At 39.9% G+C, this 22,671-nt stretch overlaps 1 protein-coding gene across 7 annotated transcripts in view; it reads right to left on the bottom strand.

Annotated features, from left to right (window-relative positions):
• Positions 1-12,190: 12,190 nt before the first annotated feature.
• The window catches only part of SINHCAF (SIN3-HDAC complex associated factor), a 45,899-nt gene continuing 35,418 nt past the window's right edge, over positions 12,191-22,671 (bottom strand). For all 7 annotated transcript variants that reach the window (XM_001138752.7, XM_063786760.1, XM_024347910.3 and 4 more), the window contains 2 exons: positions 19,292-19,442; positions 12,191-14,480 (listed from right to left, as the gene is read on the bottom strand). In XM_001138752.7, the coding sequence (XP_001138752.1) occupies positions 14,321-14,480; positions 19,292-19,442 (311 nt within the window). In that variant the 3' untranslated portion in view covers positions 12,191-14,320. The remainder of the gene's footprint in view (positions 14,481-19,291; positions 19,443-22,671) is intronic.

Raw genomic sequence — 22,671 nt, 5'->3', positions numbered from 1 at the left:
CCCTTATCACAGAAACAACTTAGAAATATTTTCTCCCATTCTATAAGTTGTGTTTTCACTTTTTCTTTTTTTTTTTTTTTTACCTTTTCTTAAATGGAGATGGGGTCTTACTATGTTACCTAGGCTAGTCTCAAACTCTCAAACTCCTGGACTCCAGCAATCCTCCTGCCTTGGCCTCCCAAAATGTTGGGATTTCAGCTGTGAGCCACCAGGCCTGGCCCTTCACTTTCTTGATAGTGTCCTTTATACACAAAAGTTTTTAATTTTGATGAAGCCCAATTTATCTTTTTTTCTTTTGTTATTTGTACTTTTGGTGTCATATTTAAGAAACTGTTACCTAATCCAAGGTCATAAATATTTATACCTATGTTCCCTTCAAGAGTTTTATGAGCTCTTACATTTAGGTCTTTGATCCATTTTGAGTAAATTTTTTTATATCGTGTGATACTTTAAGTATCTACTTTGGATAGATTCCTAAAAAGTGGGCATACAATGCTTCAGGAGTTGTTTTGATTTGGGGTTTTTTTTTTTAAGAGACAAAGTCTCAAGTCTTGCTGCATCTCCAAGGCTGGAGTGCAGTGGCACCATCATAGTTCACTGCAGCCTAGAAATCCTGAACTCAAGCAATCCTCCCACCTCAACCTCCCAAGTAGCTAGAACTACAGGTGCATGCCACTATGTTCAGCTACGTTTTTTTATTTTTTGTAGAGACAGGGTCTTGCTATGTTGTCCAGGCTGGTCTCAAACTCCTGGCCTCAAGAAATCCTCCCACTTTGGCCTCCCAAAGTGCTGGGATTACAGGTGTGAGCCACCACACCAGGCCCAGTTTTAAACACAGAAGCTGAATTTCTAATTCCAGTCACAGTTCCATCATCAATGAGGACAAAAGAAGTAAGAATGCATGTATTTAACAAAACATTATATTTTTCTTTGTAAGCAAATGACTAAAATTAACAAGAAATTACTGGATAACTGCCTCACTCATTTGCCATCACTTTTTCCAACTGCTGCTCCTACTGTCTTAATTACTTTTGTCTGGTGCTTTGCAGAACTGTCACTGTGAGGATTCATTTTGGACCTTAACTGTCAGATCACTTTAGCCAGCTTTCATCTCCTGCTAAAGATTCCACATGAAGAGATGGCATAAAGGAGCTGGTGGGTACAAGGCTCTTCACAGACATGCAAACCTGGAGAAACCATTTGTGGCCAGCATTCCTTGTTCATCTAAGAAAATACATGTTCCTTTATATTCTAGTTTTCCAAACATGGATCACCTCCTCTTCCCCTAAATTTTCTTTCCTTGTAGCTACACAAATGAAACCACTCAAGTTCCCATCTCTTCTCCCTGCCAGTGTTGCATCGGGCTGATAATGCTGGACGGGAGAAAACAAACCTCTTTGACTCTTCCGCCATCTACTGACATGGAAAACTGCCTATGCGGCAGTGAAACATAAAGAACTACCGGAAAAGAGCAGGACCTAGATGCTGAGCCCTGAAGTGGAAGACAAAAGACCAAGGTTGTTACTGAACTGGGGGATGGGGATGGAGAGTTGGATTTACAAGTGATGTCTTTAAAAAAAAAAAAAAAAAAATCTTAGGCTGGGTGCAGTAGCTCACACCTGTAATCCCAGCACTTTGGGAGGCTGAGGTGGGCAGATCACCTGAGGTCTTCTAGTACTTTGCAACATCTATTACTGCACTGCTAAGTTATGGAATCACATTTGTTTTCCCTGAAATAAGTTTTCTTGGCTTCTCCATCCACTGATAATCTCTCCCACAATATTGTGACTTGATTCTGTTCCAGGTGAACCTTTTCCTAGTATTTCTTGTATTCTTTATTATCTGTCATGTTAGGGCAGCTGTGGAGCTTCATTTTTACAACTGCTGAATCTAAATTTAACTGCTGATTTTCTACCATCCATTTTCAACCTTCTTTAAAAAGCCTGGTGAGTAACTTTATCTGTCATGGCCCATTTCAATGCCCTCAATAGTAAAACCGGCAAATGTGGAGACCCATCCTTAATGAAGAGACCAGTTTGGTCATTCTCACTATTTTCCATGGATTTTCAACATGATTAAGAAAAAATAATTTGAGGCTGAGAATTGTAGTTACCCAACTGAATGGAAGGCAAAGGAAGAAACTAGACGCTCCCAGGTAACTGCCCAGTTTTTGTTTTTGTTTTTCCTTTCCACCAATGACAAGGCATGCTCAATAACTTTACTCCCCAGGGAGGATACCCCAATCTGAAAAACACACCACTGTATGCGATAAAGGCAGGGGGAGGAAACATTACGCTGTGGGAGAGGAAACAAACGTTTGATAAGCGTGTAACAGAAAACAGTTCTGGCAACTATTATTTCTTCTTCTCCCTCAAATCCAGGAAAGGTCCATAGCCCATTTTCTGTAATATTTCACCAACCAAAATGATCTCTTGGACTTGAAAATAAACGCCCCCATTTCCAACCCTCCATCGCTCTAAAATTATTAGTGATCTTCAGGTACTTGAAAAAGTAAACTTCTGGCCAGGCGCAGTGGCTCATGCCTGTGATCCCAACATTTTGGAAGGCCGAGGCAGGCGCATCACTTGAGGTCAGGAGTTTGAGACCACCCTTGCCAACATGGTAGAACCCCATCTCTACTAAAAGTACAAAAATTAGCCAGGTGTGGTGGTGCACACCTGTAGTGCCAGCTGCTTGGGAGGCTGAGGCAGGAGAATCGCTTGAACCCGGGAGGTGGAGGTTGTAGTGAGCTGAGATCGCACCACTGCACTGTGACAGAGCAGGCTCCATCTCAAAAAAAAAAAAAAAGGTAAATTAAACTTCTTATTGAAATGTAATGCACAGAGAAGTATGCAGCTCTCTCCAAACCTTTTTTATCTCTTTCCAATTATTTTTCTAAAAAAGTATATGTGCCCCAGCATGCTTCCTTGTTATGAACTGTGCACAGGTAGGACTCTGCTAATATTATGTAAATTATAAAACATATACAAATAGGACAGGAGAGAAAATGAGGAAAAATCAACAGAAATAGGAGTTCTAATTTTTACTTTGTACACTTCAATGGGCCAGTCTTACATAAAACTTTAGAAATCACAGCTTTAAAGACAGTGGCAACACGCAGCATTCACAACCAGGTTGACTGGAGGCTTTAGGAAAGGTTTGGTAGCTTCTGGCCTCAATTGTATGACATCAACTCAATCTCCAAAAATACACTGGACAGAAATCCAGCTGTCCTAAAAGTTTAGAAATGTGGCCACCATGTCTGTGATATCCAAGGGTTGCAAATCACATTGCATGTCTTTATCCGCAACGGCAGTCTTCTAGGAAAATGGCATTTGGGGAAGGAAGAAGGTGGATACAAATATACCTTCTTCCTCCTTTGTGAAAATATAAAATTAATTACAGAAAAAGTAAGGGTTGGCTCTTAGGTGTTATTAAAGATTAAAATTATCTTGGTCAAAGGGAAATAGAAATTAGGTTCTCCAAACTTTTAAAACGTGTTTCTAAGGTTTACAGTTGAGGTGAAATAATTGCTTATCTGACTGTGGGTGAAGCAATGAAATAACTCCAGTTTTAACTCACTGGGTAACCATTAGGTAAGCTTCTGCATCTATAAAAACTGTGTTACACTGGATGTGCCTACAACACTGAGTATGACGTGTAGCTAGCACCACCTAGTGGACATTCGTATGGCAATACGCGATAAAGGAAGCTGCATGGCCAGGATGGAAAAGTTGCTGGTCACAGTAGCAGCAAAGGGCTTAGCTAGTTCTTCCTGGCAGCCTCCTCAATAATTCACAGTTTACTGGGAATCATATATCAAATAGTTTTAGCTCTTCAGAAGAAAATGAAATTTATAATTAACTGCATTGCCCGGGTGCAGTGGCTCACACCTGTAATCCCAGCACTTTGGGAGGCCGAGGCAGGTGGATCACAAGGTCAGGAGTTCGAGACCACCCTGACCAACGTGGTGCAACCCCGTCAAATACAAAAATTAGCCGGGCATGGTGGCACACGCCTGTAATCCCAGCTACTCAGGAGACTGAGGCAGGAGAATGGCTTGAACCTGGGAGGTGGAGGTTGCAGTGAGCCGAGATCGTGCCATTGCACTCCAGCCTGGGTGAGAGACTCTGTCTCAAAAAAAAAAATTAACTGCATTATGACAGACTCTTTTCCTTTTAACAATTGAAACTGGCATCCCAAGGATGCTGTAGATACAGTCATAAAGATAATGCTTACTGCAACTCTCATCACTGGCTTACTTGGAAAAGAACAAAAAAAAAAAGTTATAAAGAAAATCTGCCTGGACCAGGGGTGATAGCTCACATCTGTAATCTCCGCACTTTGGGAGGCCAAGACAGGAGGACTGCCTGAGGCCAGGAGTTTGAGGCCAGCCTGGCCAATATAGCGAGACCCCAGCTCTATTAGAAAAAAGAAGAAGAAGAAAATCTGCCTGATAAAGAGCTAAAGAAGCAGCCTCAAGCTGCTAGAGCCACAAGCGCCCCTGGAACTGTGCCCTTAAATAGCATTGTCTTTAGCACTAGCATAACTGGGCAAAAGGAGCACCATCTCTGTAACCTATAACTTGAATGGTGCTTGCTCCCTTGGAGTTGTTCAAGGAGTCTAGACTGGCCAAAGCAGGCAACCGGCCTGGCTTCAATAACTATGCTTGGAACTTTGGGCCTTGAGGCTAAGAGGTGTGTTGTACTATTTCAGCATGTTTTATGAATTGGTTCCACAGAGCTGTTACAGCACAGCCAAATTTTACTCTTCAAAAATCATCCTAGGTATTTTATTCTCTTTGAAGCAATTGTGAATGGGAGTTCACTCATGATTTGGCTCTCTGTTTGTCTGTTATTGGTGTATAAGAATGCTTGTGATTTTTGTACACTGATTCTGTATCCTGAGACTTTGCAGAAGTTGCTTATCAGCTTGAGGAGATTTTGGGCTGAGACGATGGGGTTTTCTAGGTATACAATCATGTCATCTGCAAACAGGGACAATTTGACTTCCTCTTTTCCTAATTGAATACCCTTTATTTCCTTCTCCTGCCTGATTGCCCTGGCCAGAACTTCCAGCACTATGTTGAATAGGAGTGGTAAGAGAGGGCATCCCTGTCTTGCGCCCGTTTTCAAAGAGAATGCTTCCAGTTTTTGTGCATTCAGTATGATATTGGCTGTGGGTTTGTCATAGATAGCTCTTATGATTTTGAGATACGTCCCATCAATACCTAATTTATTGAGAATTTTTATCATGAAGAGTTGCTGAATTTTGTCAAAGGCCTTTTCTGCATCTATTGAGATAATCATGTGGTTTTTGTCTTTGGTTCTGTTTATATGCTGGATTACATTTGAAGTCAGTGTGGCGATTCCTCAGGGATCTAGAACTAGAAATACCATTTGACCCAGCCATCCCATTACTGGGTATATACCCAAAGGATTATAAATCATGCTGCTATAAAGACACATGCACATGTATGTTTATTGCGGCACTATTCACAGTAGCAAAGACTTGAAACCAACCTAAATGTCCAACAACGATAGACTGCATTCAGAAAATGTGGCACATATACACCATGGAATACTACGCAGCCATAAAAAACGATGAGTTCATGTCCTTTGTAGGGACATGGATGAAACTGGAAACCATCATTCTCAGCAAACTATCGCAAGGACAAAAAACCAAACACCGCATGTTCTCACTCATAGGTGGGAATTGAACGATGAGAAAACATGGACACAGGAAGGGGAACATCACACACTGGGGACTGTTGTGGGGTGGGGGGAGTGGGGAGGGATAGCATTAGGAGATATACCTAATGCTAAATGACAAGTTAATGGGTGCAGCACACCAACATGGCACATGTATACATATGTAACAAACCTGCACGTTGTGCACATGTACCCTAAAACTTAAAGTATAATAATAATAAAATTTAAAAAAAATCATCCTAGGTAGGCCTACCCGAAACAAATTAACACAGGAACAGAAAACCAAATACCACATATACTCATTCATAAGTGGAAGCTAAACCTTGGGTACTCAGGGACATAAAAAGATGGCAACAACAGACACTGGGGACTACTGGAAGGGGGAAGGTGACAAGGGTTGAAAAACTGTTAGGTACTGTGCTTACTGAGTGACAGGATCATTCACACCCCAAACCTCAGCATCACGCAATATAGCCAAGTAACAAACCTGCACATGTACTCCCTGAATCTAATATAATCATTCCTTCAAAAAATCATCCTGAGAGCCTATCTTGGCCACCCTCTGGATTTCAACATACTTTTTGTGCAGGTTAATTATATCTGGCATAGCTTCATGCCCTCTATACAATTTCCCAATCCTGGGATTCATGTGCTGCCAAAGCATAATAATCTTGTAGTGAATACCTATTCTCCTTTAAGCACTGAAACCTAAGAAAGCTTTGAGCTTTTTTATGGGGGCAGAGGGGTGGTTGTTGATGTGAACTGTTTAAGACCTTTCCTGTGTTCATCATAACTACAGATCAAAAAAGTTTTCATTCTTAGCATATCCAATTAGACTTCATTCCTAAAGATTAAAGAACAAATGAGGGAACAAGTTTCTCATTAGGTGCTTATCACTGTGCACCTATTATAGGCCAGGCCCTCTATGATCCTCATTTTGCTCTTACTACAGCTGTGTTTGGTATTATTTCCTCCACTTACAAAGGAAATGAGCTCAGAGAAAAATTATCAAAGATCATAAAGCCAGTAAGTAGCAAAACCAGGATTTAAATTCAAGTCTCCTGACTCTAATTCCATTGTTTATTCATCTATGCCCTGGTGATATTAACTAATAAGCTCACGTGCCAAACATAACCCTTACCCCCATCCACTACATACTTTCTTCTGAATAGAAAATAAAAGTCACACACAATTAAATGACAAGAAAAAAGCCCCACATTCTTAGTACGCTACGATTCTCAAAAAGGACTTCACGATTCTAGCCACATGATTTCTCAAGCATCAAGGGACTACTTAGAACACTTAGTAGGGCCTTGTACGTAGGTGCTCAATGAAAGGTTGTTTTAAAAGTCTCACAGTATTACCCCACAGATTATTTTGTTCATTTACAAAAGAAAAGATATATACTTTAAAATGGAAAAAGATCTGGCGATCTTAACCCAGCGATTAATCTTAGCATCACCAACAGTGGGACAACCTGACATTGTGCGCTTCTTGACATGATGCAGTAACAGAGGCACCACACAATCTATGCTATATCCTTGCCAAAAGTAAAATCCACATCTACTAAGAAAACAACCAAACCTGGACAACATAGTGAGACCCCATCCCTACCAAAAAAGAAGTTAGCCAGGCATGGTGGCACAGGCCTGTAGTCCCAGATACTCAGGAGGCTGAGGCAGGAGAATTGCTTGAGCCCAGGCATTCAGGGTTACAGTAAGCTATAATCATGCCACTGCACTCCAGCCTGGGAAAAGAGGGATATTCTGTCTCAAAATAAAAAATAATAATAATAAAACATAGCCAGAAAAATCCAGGATAGGGGATATTTTACAAGACAATTGGCTTAGACACTTCAAAATGTTCATTGCCATGGGCAGAAAAAGCAGAGGACTATTCTAGATTAAAAGAGGAAAGATATAACCAAAAGTATGCCTGAACCTTGGACTAGACCCCGGATGAGGAGAAAAAGTTTTAAAAGACACTTTGGGATGATAGGGACAATTTATTCCATACAGATCTATCATATTGGATATTGAGTTATTCTTAATCAGCTCAGATATGGCAATGACATTATGGCTAGGGAGGAGAATATTCTTATTCCTAGATGAATGTGTATTTAGGGGTGAAGTATCATGGTGTTACAATTTACTTTCAAATGATTCAGCAAAAGAAATTAGATAAAGCACATATGGTAAAATGTTGCATTTGTGGATCTAGGTGAAAGTTATACTATTATACTATTCTTTCAACTTTTCTGTGTACTTAAAATTTCTTCAAAGTATTTTTTAACATTCTTGAATAAAATTCATCAAGACAGTTGGGATAAATTCAACTCTTCTAAGAATATGATTTCTGAAAATACCAAGTTGTAAGCAATCAATCAATATAAATATTTATTGTGACCCTGCTATTAATATATCCTAATCAACCCCTCTGGGAGCTGTAGTGGTGACTAAACAGTGCTTCATGCTCTCTTGGAACCCATGTAGCATGTTATTTTGTACGTGTGTGTGTTGGAAGAAAGAGGAATTATTCTGGAATGCTTCCCCAAGTGATGCCTCAGCTTAAACCTGAAGGATAAATAAGTAGGTGTTGCCTAGTTATAGGATGGTGGGGAAACGGGTCAGAGAAAACAAACAGGTGTGAAGGCACTAATGATGGAGTTGGCCAATCTGGAGAGTGAGAATATTTACTCCTACTGCTTCCTCCAGGCCCCCACTCTTTTTAGATAGCCTGTTGGTCTCCTGGTTCCATTAACCAACTCCCTCTATTCAATCTTCAGACCCAGGAGTAGTAGTAACAGGACTCCAATGTTACTAGTCCCAAGAACTAAACTCACCCTGAGGTTTCCCTATACCCTACATACAACTTTGTAAAGGTCCTTTTATTAAACTTTCCTCAAATTATCCAATTTCAGTAAGCCATCTATTTCCTGCCAGCAGGACTGATAAAAATCTCTAGAGACAGATATGGGAGATGTCTGCATATTTCATATGGTATCTGGGACCATGGAATGGAGATAATCTAGGAAGAAGGCTGAAGATGAAGCCTGGGCCAGTGAGCATCTGAGGTCCAAGGAAAACCTAGAAAGTGTGTTTTCAACCAAGAGTATTTCAAGAAAGAAACTGTCAATCGTATTAAGTACTGTGGAGAGGCTGGGTAAATAAGATAAAGGCTTTGGAATGTCCCATGAAGAAGCCATCAGTGACAGATCAACATTGAAGAGATTTGTAAAGTTAATTGGAGGGCAAGTATACACTTACTTGAGGGGGAAAAAAAAAAAAACAGTATGGCCAGGCATGGTGGGTCACACCAGTAATCCCAGCACTTTGGGAGGCTGAGGCGAGCAGATCACTTGAGGTCAGGAGTTCGAGACCAGCCTGGCAAAAACATGGCGAAACCCTGTCTCTACCAAAAAATACAAAAATTAGCCAGGCATGGTGGCACATGCCTGTAATCCCAGCTACTCGGGAGGCTGAGGTGGGACAATCCCTTGAACCCAGGAGGCAGAGGTTGCAGTGAGCTGAGATTGAGTCACTGCTCTCTAGCCTGGGCTACACAGTGAACTCTGTCTCAAAAAAAAAAAAAAAAAGAAAAGGAAAGGAAAAAAAAAAAGTATAATTTTTCAGGTTTCTATTTTAACTCTACCAGGAACTTACTAAATAATTTGAGATTTTTTAGTTTTAATTATTTTGAGATTTAAATATAAATGTAAGCAAAAACAATCTTTCTCTTTTATTTGCAAAAAGCCAATACTGGCTGGGCGTGGTGGCTCACGTCTATAATCCCAGCACTTTGGGAGGCTGAGGCAAGTGGGTCACCTGAGGTTAGAAGTTCAAGACCAGCCTGGCCAACATGGTGAAACCCTATCTCTACTAAAAATATAAAATTGGCTGGGCGTGGTGGCAGGCGCCTGTAATCCCAGCTACTCGGGAGGCTGAGGCAGGAGGATCGCTTGAACCCAGGAGGCGGAGGTTGCAGTGAGCCGAGATCACGCCATTGCACTCCAGCCTGGGTAACAAGAGCAAGACTCTGTCTGAAAAAAAAAAAAAAAAAAAAAAAAAAGCCAATACCTGGAGACACAGTTAAGCTAATGTAAGCCATAGAAGTTTAGAGAATAAATGCTGTAAAACAGAATAAATCATTTTCCCCTTTCAGATAAAGAGCAGGCTTTCGCAAAAACAATCTTTTGTCTCTCTCTAAACTGAATGACTAAGTTCTTTCATGCTAAAGCTTGCAACTAAGTTTGTCTAAGACCCCCTAGTCAACATACAATAACAAGCAGTTTCTAACCAGGGTGTAAGGTATTTGATACCTAAAGCATTCTCATGACTACAATGAGTAACCAAACTCCACAGCTTGAGAAATTGTTAGACAGAACCCGCAGATCCCTTTCTTTGAGAACATGAGCCTGTGAAATTATCTATCTTTGATCTAATTTGGCTTTCTCCTCCCTTCCGAGTTCACTGAACATCACACAAAAATGATTGCCTGGCCACTACAATGCTAAATCTGGGGCACTAGGAAACTGTTCTAGGGACGCTGAATAGAAGAGCTCCCAGGGTACCTTCTATTGTTCACTGCAGAGCAGCCACCTTGATGAATTGTTTTAAGATATCGTTTCACTAAACCTCCAGCAGTTTTCTCCACAAAAAGACAGATAATAGGTACTTTGAACATTATCAAAATTAAAAAACAAAATTTGATTTAAGTTAAAGATCAACGTATCTGCAAAAGTTAAACTTGCCCCTCATTTCAGCCTTCAGAAAGAAGGGAGGCAAGAAGAGACCCAGGGAATAGTTTCCAATGAGGGTTAGGACAGCATTACTATAGCAGACAGGAGACAGTTTAGAGAACAAAGGCTTTCAAATAAGAAAAGCAGATTCTTTCATTCAAGTTACATGACCTCCTGGCACCTCCTCTTACCGGTAAATAGATTTTTTTTTACTTTGCAGGGTTACTTAAACAATGTTTAAAAGTGTCTGGCCCAACAGTAGGTCTTTTCTTTTTTTTCTTTGGAGGTGGAGTCTCACTCTGTCACCCAGACTGGAGTGCAGTGGCCCGACTCAGCTCACTGCAACCTCTACCTCCCAGGTTCAAGCAATTCTCCTGCCTCAATCTCTCGAGTGGCTGGGACCACAGGCGCATGCCACCATGCCTGGCTAATTTTGTTATTTTTAGTAGAGATGGTGTTTCACCATGTTGGCCTGGTTGGACTTGAACTCCTGACCTCAAGGGATCCACCCGCCTGGGCCTCCCAAAGTGCTGGGATTACAGGCTTATATAAGCCACAGTGCCCAGCCAGGGTTTTTCATATTGTCAGAGCCATTTTTCTTTTTACTTGCTACACAAAGCATTTGCATTGTAGGGCGAGACGACCAATTTAAAGAGATTCAGTTAAAAAAAAAAAAAGCTGTGACAAACTCTAGGTGCCTTCCCATTAGCCCCACCCGCACCTCTTGGTATCCAATCCTTCGTATGAGCCTCTCCCCTTGGATATGGGCAGGACCTGAAAAGACCCCTCTTGCTGGCAGCTTGGCTCTCGACACTTGCTGGTAGTGACAGTAATCATGTCAGTGGTCCAGTCAGCAGCCAGGCCATGCAGGGAGCACCCAGCTGGCAAGGAACTAAGCGGGGGCCTCCAGCTGACAACCAGTGAGAGGTCTGGACACTCAGTCCTGCAGTGGCAAGAACTGAATTCTGCCAGCCGAGTGAGGCTGAAATGAGTTCTTCCAAAATCACCAGGTGAGAATGCAGATGAGACCATGAGCTTTCTAAAGGACCTATCTAAACCATGCTCAGACAGAAACTGAGACGCATTTGTTTTAAGCCACTAAATCTATGGTAATTTAGGACATAGCAATAGATAATACAGGTACTATCAACTTCCTTAGTTACCTTGTTAATTTCATAGTAACTGTATTAGGTGGCATCCAGACTATCCCGAATTTAAATACTAACAGTAGTATAAAAAGTCTGGCCCTTTATTACCTTTCCCAGGTAATAAAACAACTGGTTTCTAAAAGTCTGATATGGATTACACCTCTTAGGATTCCTCATAATCTTGTGAAGTAGATATTCCCATTAATTATTTAACTCAAATGACTAACAAGGGGCAGAGCTAGGAACTTGAGAACCAGCGTCCAACCCCGGATGCCACCACCCTTCCAACTTTTATAGTTTCCCTGAAGTCTCAATGATGCTTCCCACTATGCCCATAGATAGTAATAAAACCACAGACAGTAAAAAGTACTGGGAACATTTTGTTCTTCCTTTTAAATCCATCTTATCCACTAGATTAATAATTGTGCACATCAGTTAAAATGTCTTTTATTCCAAAGTCTATGTCTCAGTGAAGAGGAATTTATTCCCTTCATGACTTGTTATTAATACTAAGCACTTAAACTGAGTATATGTGAAAGCCAAAAACATTATTCTTACTGAAGACCTGTCAAACAAAGCCACAAAACAGCTCCTTTTATTTTCTAATAAGACTAGATTTATTCAATACCCTAGTAAAAGTTTTGATTATAAGTATCCAACAGTATAAAAAGTACAAAACAGATCTGTAGATTTCTAATATATTAATACAAAGTGCATGACTACATACAGTACATCCTACAGGCAAAGAGAGGTGGAAGGGGAAAAAGAAGACTGTGGTTGAGGTCTAGTAATAAATAAATAAATACAGAAGTAGAGATGATCCATATTATAGTATATTCTACCACCAATACTGCAGCCAAAATGTACAAAAAAATCATTTCAAAATAACTCAGGAGGATGATAATGGCTGGACTTTCGTAATTCACCTCAAAGACTGTGGGAGAGCCAACTCAACTCACTGTATAGTCTGTGCATATGGTGGCTTGTAGCATGTAGGTTTTTTCCAAAAGAAGGAAATATAAAATGTTTAGATTAAGAACTATAAAACTACAGGGTGCCTATAAAAGGTGGCTTACTCCTTATTGTTATTATACTATCCAATTTTTAAAATGCAGTTTAAAAAATAAGCACTGAGTCTTGTTATTACAAGGCAGGCAAATGTTTCTCCCTCATTCTGAAAAGACTGAACTGGCAATGCTTTTCCTGAACATTTAGAAAAGAGGCAGTAAGAGTACTCTGGTTTGGGTTCAAGTGAGAGGCTTTTCATGAAAATCTTAGGATTGAAGAGCTCTAAGTTCAGGATATCTCAATGTTCAGAAAGCCTGACTAAAAGAAGCCAAACCAAAACCATTTAATGTGAACACAAACCTCTTTTCTTTTAGTAAGTTTTACTTTTAATACAGAGTGAAAGAAAATAAAAATTTAATAGGCTAAAACAAGTCAAACACCCATTCTACACAGATAAAAACCTTCACAAAGGTCAACTGAAGTAATCCAGAGCCGAAACTGAATTGTGCAGATTTTCAATGAAGTCACAGAAGTCATGTAACACAAACAAAAGTCGATTATATTTACACACTCAGCAAGCCCTCTAAGAAATGTGCCCCAAGAAGCATTAACCTTTGTTTTGTGCCATCCTGAAGACTTGCACATTTTATTTTTCGGATAGCTTAACATTTTTAATCGAGTGTGTTCTCTACCATGCGGTAATGCTTTGGTACTATTCATACAGCGTCTCGCCTGTCCTAAAGACTTGCCATTTCCCCAAGAGGAGCTTTGATTCTGCTTCAGAAGTTTTACATAAATTAAAATCTTTATCAAATATTAATATGAAGGGAGGCACAGGATGCAACATATATAGTCAAGTTACCTCTCTGTATATTTAGAAATTACTTTCTCCTCCAAGGTATTTGCAACAGAAAGCTCAGTCTGTCCTGCTTAATAATCAGTAGTACAGGTGTGAATCATCAGAAGCTTGGCAAGACCTTAATATTTCAAAATTATTAACAACTACCTCTAGGGGCAAGTTCATGTTACTGAGTTATGACAAATTTATTATCATGAGGGAAAACAAGAGTAGCCAGCCATCTTAAAAATGCCCCAACCACTGCTTCTCAATACAGAAAGACTAAAAACTACATACAGTTTATCATACAACAAATCCCATCTCTGTCCCCTGAAATTCCCCTAGTTTCATTCATTAGAAGGGGATTAAAAAAAAAAAAGACTTAAAGAGCACTTTACAGCAGCATTCAGCTTTCCTATGAAATACTCAGCATCTTAAATATTATATACAACTCTTTTTTTAGTAAGCTAGACACTGGCTTCAGAGTTTGTGGGAGTGGGGAAAATCAACCCATTCAAAACTACTCTAGAAATTGTCTTTTGGCAGAATAGCAGGTATCCAAGTTAAAAATAAGAGGGTCACTTAAGACCAGCCTGGCCAACGTGGTGAAACCCCGTCTCTACTAAAACTAAAAAATTAGCCAGGTCTGGTGGCGGGCACCTATAAACCCAGCTACTTGGGAGGCTGAGGCAGGAGAATCACTTGAACCCGGGAGACGGAAGTTGCAGTGAGCCAAGATCACGCCACTGCACTCCAGCCTGGGTAACAAGAACAAAACTCCGTCTCAAAAAAAAAAAAGAGGGTCAGTTTGTAGCTTTGTGGTTTTTCAAAATTCAGATTTTTTTTTTTTTGTTCCCCTTCTACATAAAAACCTCAGTCACCACTCCTGAGTGGAGATGGGCAGAGGCTCTGGCCCCTGCTCCTCTGGCTTCTCGGCAGCTGCTTTCTTATTGCTGCAGCAAGGCTTGAAGAGATGTGTGTCAATGAGGACTTCCCCAAAACGGCCTTTATAGATGATCCCACAACATATCTTCTGTCTAAAAGAAAAAATGGAGAACAAGATACATTAATAAGGAAGAAAAATAGGAATACAAAAGAAATCTACTCACTATTATAACTAGTCCAATATAACCAAAGAGTTGTGCTTCTACAATCTTGCACATTCCAAGTGAAAGGGCTCCTAGAGTAACCCCAATTAGCTAGAGAAGGGGAATTACCCAGTTGCCTTAAAGGCCACACTGGAATCTTCTCAAATATTGAGGAAGACAGCATTTTGAAAGACAGCAGTCAGTTTCAAAGGCTGCCCCTGATGTTGTTAACTATTTCCTCCAAAATCACCAACTCTTGAAAAAAAAATCAGCCACCATAAACAGGCTGATGCAGCTAGCAATTTTTTATATATATTTAATTTTTTTTCTTTATCAACTCGTAAGTGCTTGAGTGGTAATTTTTAATTAAATACTGAGTAGATAAAAATACATGTGTGGGCCGGGTGTGGTGGCTTACACCTGTAATCCCAGCAGTTTGGGAGGCTGAGGTGGGCAGATAACTTGAGGTCAGGAGTTCGAGACCAGCCTGGCCAACATGGCGAAACCCCATCTCTACTAAAAATGCAAAAATTAGCCAGGCGTGGTGGCACGTGCCTGTAGTCCCAGCTACTTGGGAGACTGAGGCAGTAGAATCACTTGAACCCAGGAAGTGGAGGTTGCAGTGAGCCGAAATCACACCACTGCACTCTAGCCTGGGAGACAGAGCAAAACTCTGTCTCAAAAAAAAAAAACAAAAAAGGGTGTGTGTTAGCAAAGGCATCAAAAATGACAACACAATGAGAATGCCTACAGACCACATACTCTAAGGGAAAAAAGATCATTTCCTATGAAGCCCCCTGCAGGCCCCTCCACAGTCCCATCCTACCTCATCTCATCCTCTCCCCACTTAATTTTAGGTTTATCACTCCCTTTTCTTTATACTTCATGGTTTCACTGTATGTTGGCATCTCTAATCATACTGCACAGTTATCCATTACACTTACACACACACACACACACACACACACACAGAATCACAATGTATTCTGCAATGTTTTAGTCAACATTGAGATCCATACATATTGTTATAGAGCTTTATTTCATTTTAACTTATGTATAATATTCTACCCTGTGAATATATAACACAGTTTTATTTATCTACTCTTATTTTAATGTATAAATCAGTGGACACATATTAAAGGTTTTTACTAGTTTATATTGCAGGCATATAGGAATGGGAACATCTTCAACTTTACTCAAAAACGGCCATTTATCTACATGGTTATAACTATTTACACCTATAACTGACAGTGTTCTCATCATTCCATACCTTCTCCCCAACATTTGGTAATAGACTTTATTTTAGTTTTTTCACCAATCTAATGAGTATAAAATGGTATCTCATTGAAATTTTACTTTGTATTTCCTTGATTTTCAAAAAGTTTGAACACATTATCATTTAATGAGTTATTTCATGATTCCTTTCTAAGTGTGTCCATTTTTCTGTTGGTTTATCTTTTTCTTCCATTGTAGGAGTTGTCTGTATATTCCAGATACTAATCCTTTGTCAGATATATGTGCTGGATATCATTTCATTTTCTTTATGGTATTATTTGATGAATTTAAGTTCATAATTATAATGTAATTAAACCTGGAGGTTTTTTTAAATGCTTAAGTACTCTGTCATAAAAAAATCCTTTCCCACTCAAAAGTCATAATCTATTTTCTACTTTAATGCATCTGTAATTGGTGTTTGTGTATGGTGTGAGGTAGGGAACCCAAGCCCAATTTTTCCACATGAATAACCATGTTGTTTTTAATATCCTAGCAACACTTATTGAACAGACCATTTTCGCCCACCAATCACCCCCACATCATGTATCACATAACAAGTGCTATATACATATGTGGGCTTGTTTCCAGGCTCTCTATACTATTCCATTGGTTTATTTTTCTATTCCTAGTCCCAAAACACATTAATTACCATGGCTTCATAATATGTCTTGATTTCTGTTAGGGCAAGTTTATCCACATCTTCCTTTTTCTTCTGAAGATGCCTATTTTGGGCCCTTTGCTTTTCTATATAAATTATAAATTAGCTTGTAAAGTTCCATAAATATGTTGGGATTTTGACTGCAATTACCCTGAATCTACAAAGTGATCATCTCCCTAACAGTCAGTTTAATAATATCTATGAATGTGCTATACCTCTCAATTTATTTAGGTGTCTTTAAATGTTATTCAACGGCCGGGCGCAGTGGTTCATGCCTGTAATCCCAGCACTTTGGGAGGCCGAGGCGAGCAGATCACCTGAGGTCAGGAGTTCACTATCAGCCTGGCCAGCATGGTGAAACCCAATCTCTACTAAAAATATAAAAATTAGCAGGGTGTGGTGGTGCATGCCTGTAATCCCAGCTACTCTGGAGGCTGAGACAGGAAAATCGCTTGAACCCAGGAGGCGGAGGTTGCAGTGAGCCAAGATCGCACCACTGCACTCCAGCCTAGGTGACAAAGTGAGTCTCTCTCTCTCTCTCAACATAGACATATATATATATATATATATATATATATATACACACACACACACACACACACACACACACACACACACACACATAAATAAATGTTATTCAACAATATTGTATGATTTTTACATAACTCCTCCAAAGGGCTTTTGATATTTTACTACTACATTATTTTATATTTCCTAACACTATGATAAAATGTATCATTCTAATGCCAAACTGCCTAGATTTAAATCCTGCTCTACTTACTATGTAACCTTAAACAAAGTACTTCCTCTTTGTACCTGTGTTTTCACATAATGCTTCACAGAATTGTCATAAAGACTAAATAAGGCCAGGTGCAGTATCTCACACCTGTAATCCCAGCACTTTGGGAGGTCAAGGCAGGCAGATCACTTGAAGCTAGAAGTTCAAGACCAGCCTGGCCAATATGGCGAAACCCCATCTCTACTAAAATACAAAAATTAGCCAGGCGTGGTGATGCGTGCCTGTAGACCCAGCTATTTGGGCGGCTGAGGTGGGAGAATTGCCTGAGCCCAGGAGGCGGACATTGCAGTGAGCCAAGATAACACCACTGCACTCCAGTCTGGGCTACAGAGTGAAACTCTGTCTCAAAAAAAAAAAAAAAAAAAAAAAAAGATTAAATAAATGCAAACAAAGTGGTTTAAAGTACTTTAAAGTACTTACAGTATGCACTAGGCACTGTTCTAAAGTGTTTACTACTACTGGTACTACCACTATCACTACTACTACCAATATTGTATTGGTTAGAACCTTCTGTATAATGCTGAATAGAAATGGTAATAGTCAACACTCTTGATTTGTTCCTGATCATAGAGAAAATGCTTTCATTTTATCACAATTATGTATTATGTACTTTTGTCCTTTTTGTAAGATACCTGTTGTCTAAGTAAAAAAGTTTCCTTCTATTCCTATTTTGCTAAAACTTTTTTTTTTTTTTAAACCTTAAAGGAATGTTCAAATTTGTCAAACTCCTTCTTTGCACCACTAAGAAGACAACACCTTCCTTTAGAAACTATCAATGTGGACTGGGCACGGTGGCTCATGCCTATAATCCCAACACTTTGGGAGGCTGAGGCAGGTGGATCACCTAAGGTCAGGAGTTCGAGACCAGCCTGACCAACATGGTAAAACCCCTTTTCTACTAAAAATACAAAAATTTAGCCAGGCGTGGTGGCCATGCACCTGTAATCCCAGCTACTCAGGAGGCTAAGGCAGGAGAATCACTGAACCCGGGAGGCAGAGGCTGCAGTGAGCGGAGATCGAGCCATTGCACTATAGCTTGGGCAACAAGAGCAAAACTCCGTCTCAAAAAAAAAAAAAAGAAACTGTCAATGTGGTAAATTATATTAGTTGATCGTCTCATGTTCAAACCAATCTTACATACCTAGAATAACCCTAGTGGCTGATGATATATTTGTTTTGGTATCAAACTTATATCAGCCTTAAAAATGCTTGGGGCCTATGCCCTATTTTATCCATAGTCTGGAAAAGCCAGTGCATAGGCCCCAATCATCTGTTCCTGGATGTTTAGTACAACTTGCCTATTGTGGTTTGTTTGTTTTTTTTTTTTTTTTAAATAGAGTCTTGCTTTATCACCAGGCTGGAGTGCAATGGTGCAAAAATAGCTTACTGCAAACCTAACCTCCTAGGCTCAAACAATCCCCTCACCTTGGCCTCTCAAAATGCTAGGATTACAGGTGTGAGCCATCACGCCTGGCCTGAATCAATTTATTATGAGATTATCTCGGTTTTTCACTTTTTCTTGAGACAGCTTTAGCAACATGTCTTTTTTCTAGTACTGTACCTGCTTCACCTGTATGTTCAAATTTATTGGCATAAAATTGTCTATAATATCCTATTATTTTTTAAATGTCTGCTTTATCTATACCTAAGTCTCTTTTCTCTTTCCTAAAATTGCTTATGTGTATTATCTCCTTTTCCTGATCCACTTTATCTCTAGTATATTTTTGGTCACGTCTTTTTGAAGGACCAACTCTTAGTTTTACTGATTCTCTCCACTGCATATTGTCTTTCTACTCCACTTATCTAGCAATAGGCAATGTAGGTACCTTGATGTGATTTTTATTTTAAATAAATTTTAATAGGAAGAACATACAAAACTCCCACTTCCCTGCTCAATTCCTGCTTAATCCACTGCAATCTTGTGTTACCAACTGTTTGCCAAATGCCATTTAATTGCTAAGGAAGTAGAAAAATACTGCCCATAATTAAGATGGTTTGCTGGTTAGAGAGATACTTTGTTTCTTTTACCTTTTCCAGTAAGTGAGATCTAAAAAGGAAAAAACTGGTGTTCTGTTAGAACCAGAAGCCATCTCTGTATCGGAGCCGTCATCTGACTGGTTACTGTAACAAGGAGATTGAGCTGGGGAGGCACTTGAGGTGGTACTGTGAGCATCAGAATCTGCAATAAAGATTAAAAGAAAAAATAAAATTTTCAATTTCATTACATGTAATTGCAACTAAACCTCAGCATAAGACACTGTGAAAGAGTTGGTAAAAAAGAAAAAGTAAAAAATAATTCATTTTCTATGCACTACTGATATTTGAAGATATTCAGACTAAGGTGTTTTTTAAAGAAGTGAAGAAGATGGAATAGACATACTTTTTCCTATTCCTCCTGCTTATACAACTAAAATCCCTGGATATTATATATAAAACAAACCTGAGACTCCAAAAGGTGATGATCATCTAGGGAGCTCAAGACCCAAGGCAAGCCATGGTGGTAGGTTCCTTAGTTTTTCTGGATTTTCCTTTTGCCTCATAATCCCCAGCTTTGGAAGTGAAACAGCAGCCACCCAGAAATGCCAATGGGTACAGACAATCAAAACAACAACAACAAAACAAAAATCCAAAACCCCAATTAAAACCTGATCTCTCTAGCAAAGAACTAGGAAAAGGGCAGCCTAGCCAGACAGAAAACATTTCTGAACACTAACCTTCCTGTTCCAGCCAAACCCACGGAAAAAACTGTGGACATTTCCTAACCCCAGCAGAGGCTGAGGTGAAGAGCCTACATTTCCACCCTCACAAGACTTAGGAAGCACCCCAACACCTATACCAGGGTGGTGTCAGAGGAAGCCTAGCGAAGTCAGGATTTTCGTTATGGCCCACTAAGTACAAGGCCACCCTCACCAGGTGGTAGTCTGAACTCTCTCCTGACATCCAGTAGTAACAAGGAGCCTCCCCCTCCCCCCAATCTCAGATGTCAATGGAGGTTGAGAGAGAAACTGGAATTCTAACACCTGGCGGTAATAGGGTGGTGAGGCCCCTCCCTCTTTCCCTGCCCTGAGGGGTGTCAAAAAACCAGTTAAAATAGAAGGGTTAAATAAGACCCAGAGTCTCACAACATAATCTGAAAATGTCCAGGTTTCAATAAAAAATTACATCAGTCCAAGAATCAGGAAGATCTCAAACTAAATGAAAAGGCCAACACTAAGATGACAAAGACATTAGAATTATCTGACCAAGATTTTAAAGCAGCCACGACAAAAATGCTTCAGTGAGCAATTATGAACATGTTTGAAATAAATGAAAACATAGGCTTGGCAAAGAAATAGGAAGCCTCAGTAAAAATAAGATAGAAAACTATAAGGAAAAAATAAATGGAAAATTTGTAACTGAAAAAAATACAATAAAGAAAATAAAAACCACAGTGGATGGGCTGAGCAACATGGAGGGGAGAGAGAAAACAAACAGTGAACTGGAAGAAAGAACAACAGAAATTGCCCCATATGAACGACACAGAAAACAAATGAACAGAGCAGGAGAAACCTGTGGAGCTTAGTCAAACATACATCTACATTCATGTCATTGCAGTCCTGGAGGGAGAGGAAAAAGAGAATAGAGGTGAAAAAGTACTCAAATATAGTGGCTGAAAACTTGTCAAATTTGGCGAGACATAAACCTAAGACTCAAGAAGCTAACCAAAGCCAAACAGAATAAACCCAAAGAAATCCATGCCAAAACACATCATAATTAAGCCTCTATAAACTAAACCAAGAGAAAAATCTTGAAAGCAGCCAAAGAATAATGACATTATACCTATAAAGAGAAAACAAAAGATCCTGATTTAATAAGGAATAAAGGCAGTTCATTAGATGCAGAGCTAACCCTGATTTAATACTTTGCCTGTTTATGTGAAGATGTCAGATAAATGTACAAGCCAGAAAATAAGTTTCTTGGTTAACAGTCATTGTGCTATAAGGCTGTTGTACTGCCACGTCACAGCAAGAGCAGTATCATAAACCTCATAAACACAGGTGGGGCCTACCATACACCTTGCCCGTCCCAGGACACGTGGACAGAGCAATCCTTCCATTCAGATAACCAATCAAGTACTTATTAAATATTTATAAGGCATCAAATCCTATGTTACATGCTGCATGGAAAGAAACAGACTAAAGAAAATTTGGGTTTTTTTTTTTTTTTTAATTATTTTTATCTTTTGGTTTTCCTTGAGACCGGATCTCACTCTGTCACCCAGGCTGAAGTGCAGTGGCATGACCACAGCTCACTGCAGTCTCAACCTCCTGAGCTCAAGCAATCCTCCCGTCTCAGTCTCCTGAGTAGCTGGGACCACAGGCACACACCACCACACTCGGCTGGTTATTTTTTTAATTTTTAGCAGAGACAAGGTCTCGTTATTTGCCCAGACTGGTCTGGAACTCCTAGCCTCAAGCGATCCTCCCACCTCGGCCTCCCAAAGTGCTGCGATTACAGGCATGGTCACACCTAGCCAAGAAAATGTTTTTGTTTTTGTTTGTTTGTTTGTTTAAAACAGAGTCTCACTCTGTCGCCCAAGCTGGAGTGCAGTGGCTGGATCTCAGCTCACTGCAGCCTCCAACCTCTTGGATTTTCATGCCTCAGCCTCTCGAGTAGCTACAACTACAGGTGTGCACTACCACACCCAACTAATTTTTTTATATTTTTAGTAGACAGGATTTCGCCATGTTTGCCAGGCTGGTCTTGAACTCCTGGCCTCCCAAAGTGCTGGGATTACAGGTGTGAGCCACCACACCCAGTCAAGAAAACGTTTTCCGAATAGAGCTCACAAATATTTTATATTTACAAATATTTACATAAAACAGCATAAAATTAGGTATCTAAAAGAAAGCCCCGTTAGTATTTTTAATATGTTAACTTAGCAAACAAAATCCTCAAGAGTAGCAGGTTTTAAAAGAATGAGTCTAGTGGGATGTTTAAGACTTCCTAAATAATTAACATCAACAGACACCTCTATGCTGCTGAGGAAAACTCACTCTCCTAGGAAGTGCTTAATATCTTTAAACTATTTGAAATTTCAATTATCTGACCATTTTTGTTTTGTTTTGTTTTTGTTTTCGGAGACGGAGTTTTGCTCTTGTTGCCCAGGCTGGAGTGCAATAGCACAATCTCGGCTCACCACAACCTCTGCCTCCCAGGTTCAAGCAATTTTCTTGCCTCTGCCTCCCAAGTAGCTGGGATTACAGGCATGCACCACCACGCCCAGCTAATATTGTATTTTTAGTAGACACGGGGTTTCTCCATGTTGGTCAGGCTGGTCTCAAACTCCCAACCTCAGGTGATCCACCTGCCTCGGCCTCCCAAAGTGCTGGGATTACAGGTGTAAGCCTCCATGCCCAGCCCAAACT

Source organism: Pan troglodytes, chromosome 10, assembly GCF_028858775.2.
Source record: "Pan troglodytes isolate AG18354 chromosome 10, NHGRI_mPanTro3-v2.0_pri, whole genome shotgun sequence".
Classification (NCBI taxonomy): domain Eukaryota; kingdom Metazoa; phylum Chordata; class Mammalia; order Primates; family Hominidae; genus Pan; species Pan troglodytes.
The sequence above is the reverse complement of the archived record's forward strand: the minus strand, read 5'-3'. Positions and strand labels throughout refer to the sequence as shown.